The sequence below is a fragment of the Dipodomys merriami genome, unplaced genomic scaffold (genome assembly GCF_024711535.1).
Source record: "Dipodomys merriami isolate MVZ:Mamm:240054 unplaced genomic scaffold, mDipMer1.0.p SCAF_12, whole genome shotgun sequence".
Lineage (NCBI taxonomy): Eukaryota > Metazoa > Chordata > Mammalia > Rodentia > Heteromyidae > Dipodomys > Dipodomys merriami.
In genome coordinates, this window is record NW_027202493.1 from 20,253,503 (window position 1) to 20,268,900 (window position 15,398).

The 15,398-nt window shown below is 37.4% G+C and overlaps 1 protein-coding gene across 1 annotated transcript in view; it reads left to right on the forward strand.

Annotated features, from left to right (window-relative positions):
- The window catches only part of Triml2 (tripartite motif family like 2), a 65,931-nt gene extending 51,064 nt beyond the window's left edge, over positions 1-14,867 (forward strand). Inside the window, exons 7-8 of the mRNA XM_070016040.1 lie at positions 9,276-9,410; positions 14,710-14,867. Of these exons, the coding sequence (XP_069872141.1) occupies positions 9,276-9,410; positions 14,710-14,867 (293 nt within the window). The remainder of the gene's footprint in view (positions 1-9,275; positions 9,411-14,709) is intronic.
- Positions 14,868-15,398: the final 531 nt, after the last annotated feature.

Genomic DNA, 15,398 nt, shown 5'->3' on the forward strand with positions numbered 1-15,398 from the left:
TTCATGAAAGAAAAACCAAAACAACCTCATTCATATCTGTGAGACCCTTTAATTCTCAGATTCCCACACACTGTTTTGTTGTATCTTCAACTGAAAATAAAGCGGGTGTTATTGTTCATAATTTTCAGATGAGTAATTGAAGGGTAAAACAATTTTTACAGTGATTTGTACATGTTTGACTCTTACTTTGGTGAAGTGGGACAGGAGACAAAGAGACCTGTGCTCATTTGAATTTTCTCATGGGTAATAAATAATAATTATGGAGTTGCCAAATTGGTTTGAATGCTAAGCAGTTGATGGGCAGAGAGGTGCTTCCCTCCATGGACAGGAATTTAATGACAAAAACCTATCATCACCAAAAGAAAAATAGCTCCCGAGTCTGTAAAGAGGTCTAGGTTCAGAGCATTATCATTAGTAAGTGATTCGAGCCGAGCTTTCTAAATTGGGTTGATGGACTATTCATTATGTCTGAATCACACAGAGCATTTCTTTTAATTCCTCAGCTCTACCCTCAACCTATTGAATCAGAAGTGCCTGATTGCAATTATATATATAAATACAAGAGGAATCAATATTTGGAAATTAGATAACAGAAGTGTTTGTTGTTTTCAAAGATCTGAATATCTAAAGTGTTGAGCTGGGAAGGTGGCTCAGTGGTAAAGTGCTTGCCTAGCAGGCATGAAACCCTGGGTTCAATTCCTCAGTATCACATAAACAGAAAATGTCAGGCCAGAAGTGGTGTTGTGTTTCAAGTGGTAGAACGCACGGACAGGCTCAGGAACAGAGGCCAGGCCCTGAGTTCAAGCCCCAGGAGCAAAAAGAAAGAAAAAAAAAAGCATTTGGTGTTTATGTATATTGTGGTTGGAGAGGAGCAGAACTCTCCATTTCTTTTGGTTGTACAGACTAACCTCTTTGTAAAGTCCTTTGGTGAAGACATCTGAAGAACCATCTCTACCACTGGCCAAAGCAAACATCCTTTGTGGTAGCTCAGAATGGATTCTTCTCTCTTTTATCCCTTCTCTCCCCTCTCTTCCCCTTCCCTCCTCTGCTTTCCCTTCTCTTCTCTTCCTTTCCCTTCCCTTATTTTCTTCTTATTTTTTTCTTGCCCTTCTTTCCTCCCTTCTTTCTTCCCTCCCTTCCCCTTTCTTTCCTCCCCTCCCCATTCCTCCTCTCCCCTCCTCTCTTCTCCTTTCTTTCCCTCCCCTTATTGGAAATTGAACCCTGGGCCTCACAGGTTCTAGGTACCACATTCCCAGGTATGTGCTCTTGATATGAAATTATGCAAATGATGCTTTTTCCTCAAGGACCCTCACTCTCTAAATCTAATCATGAATTTAAAAAATCAAGTACATTCCTATAGAAGAGTATTCTGTAAACTACATGACCAATGTTCTTCTAAGGCCTTCTAAAACAAAGCAAACAGGACTAATTTATTACAACCAGTGGAACCCCAGGAAAATTGAGGATTATGTGCAGTGTGGTATCCTAGATATATACCTAGACCAGAAAAGAAATAAACAAACAAACAAATAAATGTGAAGGAAAGCCATGCACCAATGGCTCCTGCCTATAATCTTAGCATCGTGGTCCAGAAAGTCTGTGAGACTCTGATTTCCAATAAAGTACCTAGTAGGCTCAATTGGAATTCTGGCTCAAGTAGTAGACTGCTAGCCTTATGCAAAAGAAGTTCAGGGGCAATGTCATAAGCTCAAGCTCCATGACTGTCACAAAAGAGAAAAAAAATACTAGGCACATATAAGGTTTGATGTAAGATATGAGAACTCTCCTTTTTAGTTTTTCTATAAATCCAAACTGCTCTAAGAATAATTTTTAATAGCCTGCTGTGTTTAGGATCTTTATATACAGTTAAGGTTAGTGATAGAAAGAAGAACAAGATTTACTTAGTTGAAATCTGTGCCATGACTAGGCTAGTCAGCCAGAGTGGACAGTTCGTGAAGGTAAGCCAATGTCCATGATAGGAAGACCCAGTACCCAGCCAAGCACAGAACATTCTGTTGCCCTAAGAACTGGGCACCAGTGGCTCTTGTCTGTAATCCTAGCTACTCAGGAGGCTGAGATCTCAGGATCTTGGTTGGAAGCCAGCCTGGTCAGAAGGTCCCTGAGACTCTTACCTCTAGTTAACCACCAAAACCAGAAGTAGAACTGTGGCTGAAGTGGTAGAGCATTAGCCTTACAAAAAGCTCAGGGACAGTACCTGGGCACTGACTTCAAACCCCAGGATTGGGAGATAGATAGACAGACAGACAGAAAGAGAGAGAGACAGACAGACAGACAGAAATTGAGAGAGAGGCAGAAAGAGAGAGAAAGAGAAAGAGAAAGACACAGACACAGACAGAGACACAGACAGAGAGATAGACACAGTCAGACAGAAAGACAGAGGAAGGAAGGGGAGAGAAAGCAGGAGAGAGGAAGAGAGAGAATACCACCTAAAAAAGAGAGAATACCAACTAAGAGAGAAAGAGTATACTCTTTAGGAAAAATAAAAATTTCTTTTGGAAGCTACTTTAAGTCAGTGCTTCTTGATCTTGACTTTAGGGAGGAAATGTTGACATGATTAATTTATAGTGTTCTCTATAAACAGAGTAATTGCTGAACCCAAGCCCAGCCTTGTCTGCTGGACTACAGTGCTAGTCTCCCAGCCACCTCAAGTTGAGAAAGAATGTCTCATAGCCTTAGAAGTTGTTTCCCACTTTGTATCTCCTTTCCTTTTCTCCTATTCCACATTCCCATCAGTAGAAGATCCCATATTTCTTTGAAAATAACATGGAATCGGATTGCTTTCTACTACTACCCTAAGCCAGGCTTCTTCTCGTAATATTAATTCAGTGAATCTTGACAAATAAATTTTGACACATTTAACAATAAGAGTCACAATACAAGACAGTCCCCAATTATTCCCACACCCCTTTCCCATATCCCTTTTCCCACTGTCTCCTCTTTACCAGCTTTTGGCAACCCATTTCCCAACACCATATGTTTGTTTTTCCTTAAAATACATTTACTCAAATAGAATCTGTTATGTATCAATTGCAGTTAATTAGTAACTGATTCCTTTGTGTGCACAGAAGTATTCCATGTATATGCCACTAATTTATTCATTCTCCAGTTGTTGGGCATTTGAGTTGTTTGCAGGCTTTGACTGTAATTTTGAGAGGAAAAAAAACTCTGTGTAATCATTTTTTAAAATTTATTACAGCTGGTTGACTACCTAGAAATAGGTTTTCCGGGTCTTACATGAGAGCCTGGTTAACTTTTCAAGTAACTGTCCAGTTTGCATGTTGAATTGAGAGTTTCCTTTTCTTCATACCATAGATATTGTCAATCACTTTTTAGAAAGCATTGTCTATAAACCAGGCCTGATGGGTACCTACCCATTCAGAAGGCTGAGAATAGGGGAAAATAGGCTAAGAAGGAAACATAAATAGGAAGATTGTAGTATATAGTCTACCCCAACCTAAATGTGAGACCTTATTCACAAAGAACAGAAGCAAAAAGGGTATGGCCCAAGTGGTAGAGCACTTGCTTAGCAAACTCCAGGCCCTGAGTTCTAACTTCAGTACTACCACCAACCAAAAGCGTTTTCTGGAGTCAAAATAAGGGTACTGCCAGTTTGAGTTCCTGAACCACACAATTTATTGCTCAAGAGATTTTCTGTTGTTGTTGTTTTTCAACTGAAACACCTCAAGATCCCTGGAAGCAAGTGAGTGGCCACAGTGCTAAGCCGAGTGAGACTTGGAAGAATTATTGGAGAAGTAGCAAGAAGACCTGACATATATATCCTGAGCGCTCAATGTTTCCATCAAAATCATAAAAAAAATAAACAAATAAATCAAGGCTCCACACTGACATGTGGGTTCTGATAAGGTGCAGGGTTACATTCTGGAAGAAAATGTTTTGGTGTTCCTATCACGGCAAAACATCTGTCACTCACACGGTTATGTAAGCATTTGGAATCGTAACAAAAAGCCAGTCTTCAACTCCTTCCCTTCCAGAAGTTACGCTCAACATTGCAGGAATTATTTCCTCATAATGCACTAAGTATTTCCCATGTCTTATACATACATATTATGTATACACTTTATATATGATGTATTATATATTAGATTTGTATGCTTTTAATATAAGTATGTTATATATAGTATATTATATATACATTTTATATATACATACACTTTATATATGATATATTTATATTTTATATCATAATATATCTACATGATATAATATATATCATATTACATTCCTATATATCAACATAGTATGTATTTTGTATCATATAAAGTATATATCATATGAAATATAATTTATGTTTATAATTGTATTGTTTTTATAATTAATCTTTGTAAATATATATTATATGCACACTTTGTAGATGAGGTATATTATAAATGTATGTTTACATATATACTGTATATAGTATATATACAACATATATACTATATACAGTATACATATACTGTATATAGTAATGCAATATTATATATATTATATAATATTTGTATAATGTATATATTATGAATATCATATTAAATTACTATATAATGTAAAATGAAATCTATACTTTATATTACATGAAGCATATATCATATAAAATATATTTTATATTTTATATAAAGTAACATATATATTTTGTGTATGTGTGTGTGCCAGTCTTGGTGCTTCAACTCAGGGCTTGGATGCTATCCCTGAACATTTTTTGCCCAAGGCTAGCACTCTACCACTTGAGCCACAGCTCCATTTCCATCATCTTAGTAGGTAATTGGAAGCCTCACAGACTTTGCTGCCCAGGCTGACTTTGAATCAGTCTTCAGATCTCAGCTCCCTGAATAGCTAGGATTACAGATGTGAGCTACCAGAACCACATGTTATATTTTAATGCATTTTGTATCTTATATACCATATATATGTTTATATATATGGTATATAAGACATGGAAGTACTTTGTATTATATAAATATAAATATATTAATATATGTAGTATATTAACATATAATATACATATAGAATATAGATTAGGTAGTATAATTGTATAGAGGTAATTTATTTTATTTGTTTTGATAGAAAAGTATTAGCCCTGTGTATAATTATCTCTATATATCATTATTTAGCTGAGTTGTAGTACCAGCTATGCATGCCAACTACGGGTCCAAGTGTAAAAATCTAGGCTCTTACTATTCAATTCTCACAGTAACCTATAGGCATCAATTGTTATCACTGTGTCACAGAAGTAATTTTCTCAGGATTGTATCTTTTATTAAATTGCAGACAACAGATTCAAATGCAGTCTCTTGTCATGTCCTTGTTTAGTTCAGTGTTTCACACTCCAGGTATAGAAAACTCTAGTCCCTAAACCTTAGTCACCATTGACACAGAGGATTGAAAGTGGAGTCTGAGGTAAGTGTTATATCAAGAACATGTGCAGAATGAGTTGTATTTGAGATTCACCAACTTCTTTATATTGATGCCCAGAGAATGCATGATTTAATTTTAACAGATGTACTAAGTAAATTATTAATATGTCATTACATCAATTAATCATTAATTGACATATAAATGGTTGTCCAAAATCCCTTTAGGTCAGATGTGTTTCTGAATATATGTATGTATGTATGTATGTATATATATATATATATATATATATAAGTGTGTGTGTGTGTGTGTTGTGTTTAGGAAATCTAAGACAATGCACACATTCTCTATTAATTTTCCTGGGGGCAGTTGGGGACAGTATTTTGTATTGATAAACATTTCTATAGGAAAATAAATGACTAGCCAAATCTAAATTGGGATAAGTAAAGATCTTAAATAACTTCACATGTTTTTGTCACCCAAGTTGGTCAGAGAAATTTTTTTTTAATTTAATTTTATTTTATTTGAGAACATACTGTACAGAGGGGTTATAATTACATGGGCAGGATAATGCATACATTTCTTACCAAGCATCGCAGCCTCCTCCTTTGTTTACCCTTCACCTCCCTTCCCAGCCTCCCCCCTCCCCCCCACCCAGTCATACCCCCCTCCCCCCCCCCCACACCGACATTGTAAAGCTGGTTTTGACATGACATTTTATACTTCTCATTGTTGCAACAGGTCCACCTGCATCCTTAAACGACTTGTTTGTCCCCATCTCCTCCACATGTTATACTGACATCAAATATAGTGAAAGCGGGGGTTACACTGTGGGGGAGGGACATACAAAGCAACAAAGAAATAATCTTATAAATGCGTTAGAAACACATGCATGAAAGAAACGAAAACATTAAAATACATATTTAAGGGTTCATTTTCCTAACATCACATTAGGTCAGAGAAATTTTATTAGTCTCAGCTCCTCGTCCTATGGGCTGTGTCTGCTTAGGCTGGTAATGAAACTGCCCTTGTGTCTCAGGCTCCATTCATAGAAGTGACATTTTTATTTCAGCATGGAGAAAATGTTTGCTCTGTATGGATAGGAGCACCAGCTTAGAATCTAGAAACTGCACATAGTTAGTGTGTGGTGTGTATTGGTAAATACTGACTGTGTTGTGTGGGATAAGAACCACCAGCTGTCTGCAGTGGCAAATGATAGTATTCAAGTTTCTGTCAGAACTGCAAAATAACTTCAGTTTTTGAAATACAGAACTTTGGTCTCATTTACTTTAACTTACAATTTATGAAATCTGAAGAATATCCTAAAGAGTAATTTGAGGAATGGTTTATCTTCATTTCTTTTTCTATTGGTCTTTTTTTTCCCTTTAATTTCTCTTTTGAAAACCATTGCTGGAGTCAGTCTGGTTCACAAATAAACCCATCAATAGGGTGTTGTGTAAGAAACCTCTTTCTTATTATATAATCCCAGCCTGTGTTAACATAATCTATTATTTATTCTCAAATGAAATTGCCATCATCTCTGAGATTTCCTCTAGTTAGTAACTTCTAGCTAGGACAAGAATCAACTGACAGGAGTGGTTTCAGCATTTTAATATCTCATACTAGTCTGCAGATACTCCTGAAATAACTCCTGAAGCCAGCGTAAACTCTGTATGTCTCTCTGGATGATGAGAGCATTCCTTGAGCAACAGGAATTATGCTGCAGGTAGCCAAAGTGCAGCCCTCAGCACACTCCTGAGTCACTAATGCCAATCACCTCTCTGCCTCATGTCCTGGCTCTCAGATTTTGGGCTTTTGAGAAATTCCTATGGTCTTGGGACCTTTAATAGTGTTCCTTCCATCTGCAATAGTTGGGTTCTCCCTCCACCAGCACCATCTGCTCTATACTTCCTCCTCATCTTGCATTTCTTATCCTAATCAGAAGTTCCATCGGCAAATTCCCCCTCAAGACTTCCAGTCTCTTTTATACGCCTGTATCAGTATCTGGCTCAGACCACATTCCTACTGCTTGTTAAACCTTGGGTTATAGCAGACCTTTTGCATTTCTGTCTTGTCTGGACTGTAACAGGAGTCCTATTTTTGCCCCAAACTGTATTCTAATATTCAGTACAGTAGCTGATACATAGGAATAATCATTTAATGTTAAATAGATAAATCTTCCGGAAGTTCTCATTGATGTGATAAGACTCTCTATGTAACTGTGGTAATAAAATAGGATGCTGTGTACAGCATGCTTTTATGCCAAAAGAGTTGGTCACAGGTACTCAGTAGATGTAAGCTGAACACAAACTCTGCTTCTGTTTTGTTGCTTTGATTTGATTTTGTTGTTGTTGGTGGTGGTTGGTGTTGTTGTTTGTTTTTGAGATTGGGTCTTGCTTTGTAGCCTAGACTTGTCTCAAATTAACAATCATCTTGCTTCAGTCTCCCAGATAGAGGATTACAGGCATGGGCCACCACATATGGTTACAGCTTTTAATTTTGTGTATTCAATTCAGACTACAACTCTCTGTCCACATACATATACTAACATGTCTTTCGCATTTTTTTCTTATCAAATAAGTTGAAAAACCCCACTGAAATTTTTGACACCCTCTTTAGTAGGGTTGGCTGACTTCTCTTAACTTTTTAATACCTTAAACTTTTATTTTGCAGTCACATTTTGTTCAACAAAAGCCTTGGGACTCATTTTGTGAAGCAGATTTTCCACTATTGTCCAGGTAAACTCTTTTATTTTATTTTTTTTACAGAAAAGTTAAGGCTACATGTTTCAGATTTATTCATATTTACGTACAATTAAAGTTTAGTTTCAACAAATGTTTTAATACCTGATGATTGTTGCAGGCATATATAATATAACTCATGAAATTGATAAAGGAAGTGATAGATATACAGGAATCCTAGTATTTTCCCACAAATTATTCATCAATGACAAAGGAAAAACATAATTTGCCATTTGAGAAATATAGCAAATACCACCTTAACCATGTGCTCAAAGATAAATCACCTTGGAACAAGCCAACATCAGGCTTCTTTTATCTGGTACATCGTGAAGATCACATAATGTCACTGTAGTTATATTTCTGCTGAACATGTACAATCAGATCTAATCACAAGGAAAACATCAGACCAGCCCAGACTGAGAGACATTTGCAAAAAAAAAAAAGGCCTGTGTTCTTCGAAAATGTCAAAATCAGAGGATGCCAGCAGGTCAATCTGATTAAACTATTGTATATGCATATGGGAAATATCATGGTGAAACCCCTTTGAGCAATCAGCATATACTCAACAAAAATGAATGGTAGGAATGTAAACAAGTTCTGTTTGGAGATGTGGGTACTAGTTATAGGGAAGGGGGCAGTGAATGGAGAGGGTGAAAGAAGATGAATATGGTCTAAATATTTCATGTACATGTGTGAAAATGGAACAATGACTCTTGTTGAGACTGGTTCAGGAAAAGGGAGATAAAGAGAGAGTGACAGACCTACTGAGTCCAGTCAGGGCTCATTCACTGGATGCATACATGAACACGTCCAAGTTAAATGCCTTTATACAACTAAGTCATGCTAATCAATGTGTGAGAATTTAAAAAGAATGTCAAAGTCAAGAAACACACAGAAAACTGAGCACCATTGGCTCACCTGAGACACACCTCCACTTGCAGCTTTTTGCTGGTTAATTGGAGATAAAAATCTCATGTACTTTTGCACAGGGGCTCAAGTAGGGAGAGAAGGGGAAAAAAACAATGAAAGTCGAGATACACTGTGGGCAAAAATTGACATGTTGAATTGAAGCCCCTTCATATAACTACTTAAAGATAACACAAGCATGCACGCACACACACACATTTAAGTAAATATATACATATATTTTGATATATGTTCAAGGTGAGGACTGGCAGAAGAAGAAGGAAGAGGAGGAGGAGGAGAAAGAGGAGGAGGAGGAGGAGGAGGAGGAGGAGGAGGAGGAGGAGGAGGAGGAAGAAGAAAAGATAAGCTGGAAGTGGAGCCTCAATTCAAGGGGTAAAATGCTAGTCTTCTGTGAAAAAGCTAAGAGACAAGCCCCAGGCCCTGAGCTCAGCACACAAACACAGATACAGACATAGACAGACAGACAGACAGACAGACACACACACACACACACACACAAAACAAAAACAACAAAAATGCAATAACAAGCATCATGCTTTTTTAGGTATAAAGTGATTGATATATATTATTAACTAATAAGGACATTCAAGACACTATCACTCCAATATTATTTGAGTAACTTCAATAAGTACTGTTAATTTCTTTATATCATCTAAGAACTCACTTTCTCTGTTAAACATAGAAATATCTTTTTGGAGTTGCTTCTGTCATCCAAATGTGATCTATAATCATGTATCATTTGATAATATATATTAAACCTTGATAATCCTTTATTTATTTATTTATTTATTTATTTGTGCTAATCCTAGGACTTGAACTCAAGGCATGGGTGCTGTCCCACAGTTCTATTTCTTGCTTTTTGGTAGTTAATTGGAGATAAGAATCTTTCTTGGGGGCTGGGAAGGTGGCTCAGTGGTAGACTGCTTGCCTTGCATGCATGAGGCTCTGGGTTCAATTCCTCAGCACCACATAAGCAGAAAAAGCTGGAAGTGGCGCTGTGGCTCAAGTGCTGGAGCGCTAGCCTTGAGCTGAAGAGCTGAGGGACAGCGCCCAGGTCCAGAGTTCAGGCCCTATGACTGACAAAAAGAAAAAAAGAATCTTTCTTGCTCTGGCTGGTTTCAAACCACAATCCTCATATCTCAGTCTCAAGGTTACAGTGATGAGCCACCAGTGCCTGGCTGACCAACACAGTTTGAAGTTAAATGAGCTCTTGTTTCCTTTGTTGCATGACTATAATGAACATAATGACTACTAAGACTATTGGCTGCAGCTGCAATGTTTTGTTGTAAGATGGCAGCTAGTTTATCCGTTGTTGTGTTGCATCATAAACGTAAATGGTGATGCTGTGAAAAGGCAGCTATCGCCATGAACTTCTTCAGATCCAACCACACTCAGAAATACTGATCTAAAGACACATGCACAGGGCTGAGAAGGTGGCTCAGTGGTAGAGCGCTTGCCTTGCATGCATGAGGCCCTGGGTTCGATTCCTCAGCACCACATAAGCAAAAAGAACAAAGCCGGAAGGGGCGCTGAGGCTCAAGTGGTAGAGCGCTAGCCTTGATCTGAAGAGCTGAGGGACAGTGCCCAGGCCCAGAGATCAGGCCCCACGACCGGACTCCCCCCCCCAAAAAAAAATAGACACATGCATAAATTAAGAACAAGTCATATGCCAGCATGTTCACTATAGTATTTCTTATTATTAACCTGAAAGTGTGAGCAAGTTCCTTATTTCCCAATTGAGGATGATTAAACAAAATATAATGTATTCATGTAACTACTATGTAGTGATTTTAAAATACGTAGAACTTTATATATGGAGAAGAATCTCTAGAAAACAGGCTCTTAGGAAACATACTAGCATATTATCATTTAGAAACACTCAAATATATCTAGACACAATGACATTTTGGTAAGGGAAATAAGATCTGATTATGCATCTCATTAATAAGAAAAGATGCTCACATTCTCACAAGCCAAGTGTATAGAAGAGAAGATGTGATGACATATTCTTGTAATTCCAAAATGTAGTCTAAGGCATTACTGGGTACATCTGTGAGAACTTATTTATAAAAACAAAACTAGCCGGGTGTTTGTGGCTCACACTTGTAATCCTAGCTACTCAGGAGGCTGAGATCTGAGGATCACAGTTTGAAGCCAGCCTGGGCAGAAAAGTTCCCATGAGACTCTTATCTCCAATAAACTATTCCAAAAAAAAAAAAAGCCAGAAATAGTGCTTTGCTCAAGTGGTAGGCACTAGCCTTGAGCACAAAGAGGCTCAGGGGCAGCTCCCAGGTCCTGAGTTCCAGCCCCAGGATGGGCAAAAACAACAACAACAAAACTAAAGTGCCAGGGGCTGGGAATGTGGTTAGGTACCAGCCTGGCAAGTATGATGCCCTAGATTCAAACTGCAGTACTATGGAAACAACATAAACTCAAACAACAATAAGAAATAAGAGTACTCCGTAAAGGAAAACATGTTGACCAGGAAGAGAATTACGTTAATATGAGTGAGGTTGCAGCTTTTTGATTCAGTGAATAACACTGCAGTGAGGAATGGATGTGAGGTTAAGATGTAGGCAGAAAAGCAGAGACCTGATGAAAGAACAGAACAGTGCAGAAGAGAGGATGGGATTGCAAGATAAGTCCTTTGGCTGCAGCAGTATGAGAAAATGGAGAGTGATGTCTGTATTATGATGTCGGGAGAGCAGCCCACTACCATGTCCTCTAAGTACACCATGCAAAGAATCCTAGCTTTTACCACAAATGGACTGGGACTTGCAAAGGAAGTGTGCAGCCAAGAAGAGATCTAATTTATGTCTAACTGCTCAAACTCACCATGAGGAACAGATGAGGAGAGACTAGAGTGGGAACAGGAAAAGCAGTTACTACCCTTAAGGGTGGTCTTTGATTGGCACAGTGGCCACAGATTCGGTGAAAACAGGTCAGAGTCTGGTATTTCAATTATAGATTGGCTATAAAATATGAAAGAAAAAAAGGAGTTAGCAAAGCTTTTAAGGATTTTGGCCTAATTGGCATTATTTGTTGAAAGAAGGAACATGAGGACAGAGTAAGTGTGAGGATAAAATACTAAGAGCTAATGTTTTGAACACATCTTGTTTGAAATGTGCTTTGGGACTAACTGTTCTCATTCTCCATTGCTGATAGAAGTCACCACCTTATTTTCACTCTTAAAAGTTTCCTTTTACAAATGCTCTGTGCATTATGTAACTTTGAAAAATTATAAACCCATTGATGAATCTTGTCACTTAGTTTCTAAGCACTATTCTGTACTACAAATTTACATATCAACTCTGTTTAGGTTGACTTTATTATCTCTTAAAACTATGTACTTGCAGGAAAAATATGTTTCTTATTATTTCCGGCATTCATCACAATTTCTGCTACCTACTAAATATTCAACAAAATATGATAAACAATCATTGGGGTATATTAAGAACTTCTGTTCATTAAAATACCAAGGAGTGACAATCAAAGCCACTTACAGCTGAATATATTTTCATATACATCCATACAATGCATAAAATACTTCTACCCATTGCTTAAAAAATTTTGTTAGAATTTCTCTTTCTCACTTAGAAAAAGTACTTAAAACTGATTACTAGAATTTCTCTCCCTCACTTAGAAAAGTACTTGAAACTGATTATATTCATACTTAAATAATAAATGAATCTACTTCTAATTATTTCAGAAGAAATAACTGTTTAGAAGAATCATTACCCTTGCTGGGTGCTGGTGGCTCACGCCTGTAATCCTAGCTACTCAGGAAGCTGAGACCTGAGGATCAGGATTCAAAACCAGCCTGGGCAGGAAAGTCCATGAGACACTTATCTACAATTAACCACCAGAAAACCAGAAGTAGTACTGTGGCTCAAGTTGTATAGTGCTAGCCTTGAGTGGAAATGCTCAAGAACAGTACCCTGAGTTCAAGCCCCACGACTGACCAAAAAAAAAAAAAAAAAGCATTACCCTTTAGAAGAATGGTTACCCTATTGAGGAGAACAGTTGAAGTTTGGAAGGGGATCAGAAAAATGCACACCTATAATTCTGAACTTTCATGAACAATTTGATGAATGCACTTTTTTTTTTTTTTTGTCGGTCGTGGGGCTTGAACTCTGGGCTTGGGTGCTGTCCCTGAGCTCTTCAGCTCAGGCGAGGACTCTACCACTTGAGCCACAGCACCACTTCTGGTTTTCTAGTGGTTTATTGGATATTAGAGCCTCATAGACTTTTCTGCCCGAGCTGGCTTTGAACCACAATGCTCAGATCTCAGCCTCCTGAGTAGCTAGGATTACAGGCGTGAGCCACCGGTACCTGGCGAATGCACCCTTATTTTAAGAATATCAGTTACTTTTGTTTCTGTATGTCATAGAATTTTCCAACACATGGTTAATTCAATGCACTTTAAACCTATTAGTTCTTGTGTATCTACTACGTGCTAGGTCACTCTACTAGACATTGGGAATACAGAGTAAACAAAAACTTTTTATATGGTTTCTGATGAGTTCATTTGCCTCAAGAAGAGTATTACTATCACAATTTCTGGGTAAGTATGGACCATAATCTTTGAGGGAATGTATTGTTAGCTTCCCACTGCACCTTTTTTATTTTCTGATGCCAAGGTTAAACTCAAGACTTCTCACTTTCACTTGGCTCTCTTGCTCATGGCTGGTATTCTACCATTTCAGACATACCTCCAGCCTGGCCTTTTGGAGATGGAATCTTGTGGAATTTTCTGCCTGCAGTGAATTTGAGACACAACATGTGAGCCACTGTTTGTTTCCTTTCAGCTATTTCCTGTATTCAAGACTCCTTGAATCCACATAAAACTTTATACAGAAGAATTCTTTTTCATCTCTGGAGATAAAGGATGTCGTTAAGTTGACCAGAAAAGATATTTAAATTTGATGGCATTTAAACTCTGTGAAAGTGTCTTACTGGGATCACATTGTTCCTGAGCTTGTTTGCTAGTAGTGATTTGAAAAACTGCATGCTCAACATTATCTTCTTTCAAGACTTCTGTAAGACATTATCAGTTCCCCATACTTCTTTGGAAGGACACAAAAGGGACATCGTTATCCACTCCCGTACTTTTAAACGTGAGGAACATGTGTCCAATTAAATCTACTGCATGCTCTTCATTGTTCTGTATGAATAATTAACCTTTCTCAGTGCTGACATCAGGAAGGTTGTCAATCCCCTCTTTCTTCCAAGGGAAAAATAAAATAAAGAGCAGAACTGGTGCTTTAAAGCAAAAAAAAAAAAAAAAAAAAAAAAAAAAAGGAGAGAGTTTCTTCTTACTTTGAAAGATATTTCATTATAAAATATGAGTGGTTAAAAAATCTCAAATGTTGATCTTGAAAATTATTATTTTGTTTGCTCTTCGAGACTAATGACTTTCTTATTAATGTGAGTTTCTTGAAAGTAATAATGATCCTTAATGCAATCATTTAGAACAATATGGCCACCAATCTACTTTCATTAGTCACATGGGAGTACTATAAATCAATTTATATGATCTTTGCAATCGAAACCCGTCGGATGCCAGCTGTGTTAATTTCTGTTAATTATCCTCTTTTTAAATCTCATTCTTTCTGTAAGTAAGAGGTACACTTATGGACATATTTTAAATTGTCTGTTCGTCTTTCTACAGGTCTCCTACAAGGTTCTTGCCCCTTTAAGTTGATTTATAATGTAACCTTGAAACAAGGAGATGCATTTGTCGGCTGCTGTTTTAATAAATGGCTTGTCAGGGATTTTGCAACAGTGGCTATTACTTTGGCTGGAGAAAGCTGGATAGCAGGCCTTTGAATCACTAATTATTTCAGTGATTTTGCTGGGCATTTCTAATCATGTCCATCATCTAGCCAATATTTGACTGGCTGAGACAAAATAACTTACTTTTCTACATATTCCATAGACAAGTTGAACAGTTGAAGAGGTAATGAAATTCATTTACATTTCACCTGTTCAACACTCCCTTCCTCCCTCTTTATGCTTACTTAGGTTGCAAGACAGAATTAATTCTCTTAAGGGATTAATAGTATTTTGGAATATAAGTTCTGTATGACACTTAGGTTCCCTAGTCATATTTTATTAGACTTGCTTTTCACCATAATTTTTTTTCCCTCCCAACCTGCACAGTTGGCTTTCAAAGTAATTGCTGTTTTAGTGTCGACAGGGTCTCCTGTTGGCTTCTCTTCCTGGATTTCTGGGTTCTATGTCAAGTGAATTCCACTCATTATATCCACTGAAATCTTCAAGATCCTTCTAGATGTTTCCCACATGTTCTGCCACACTTTATCCCATATTTAAGTATTCTTTAGTCTTCCCTCTTCTCTT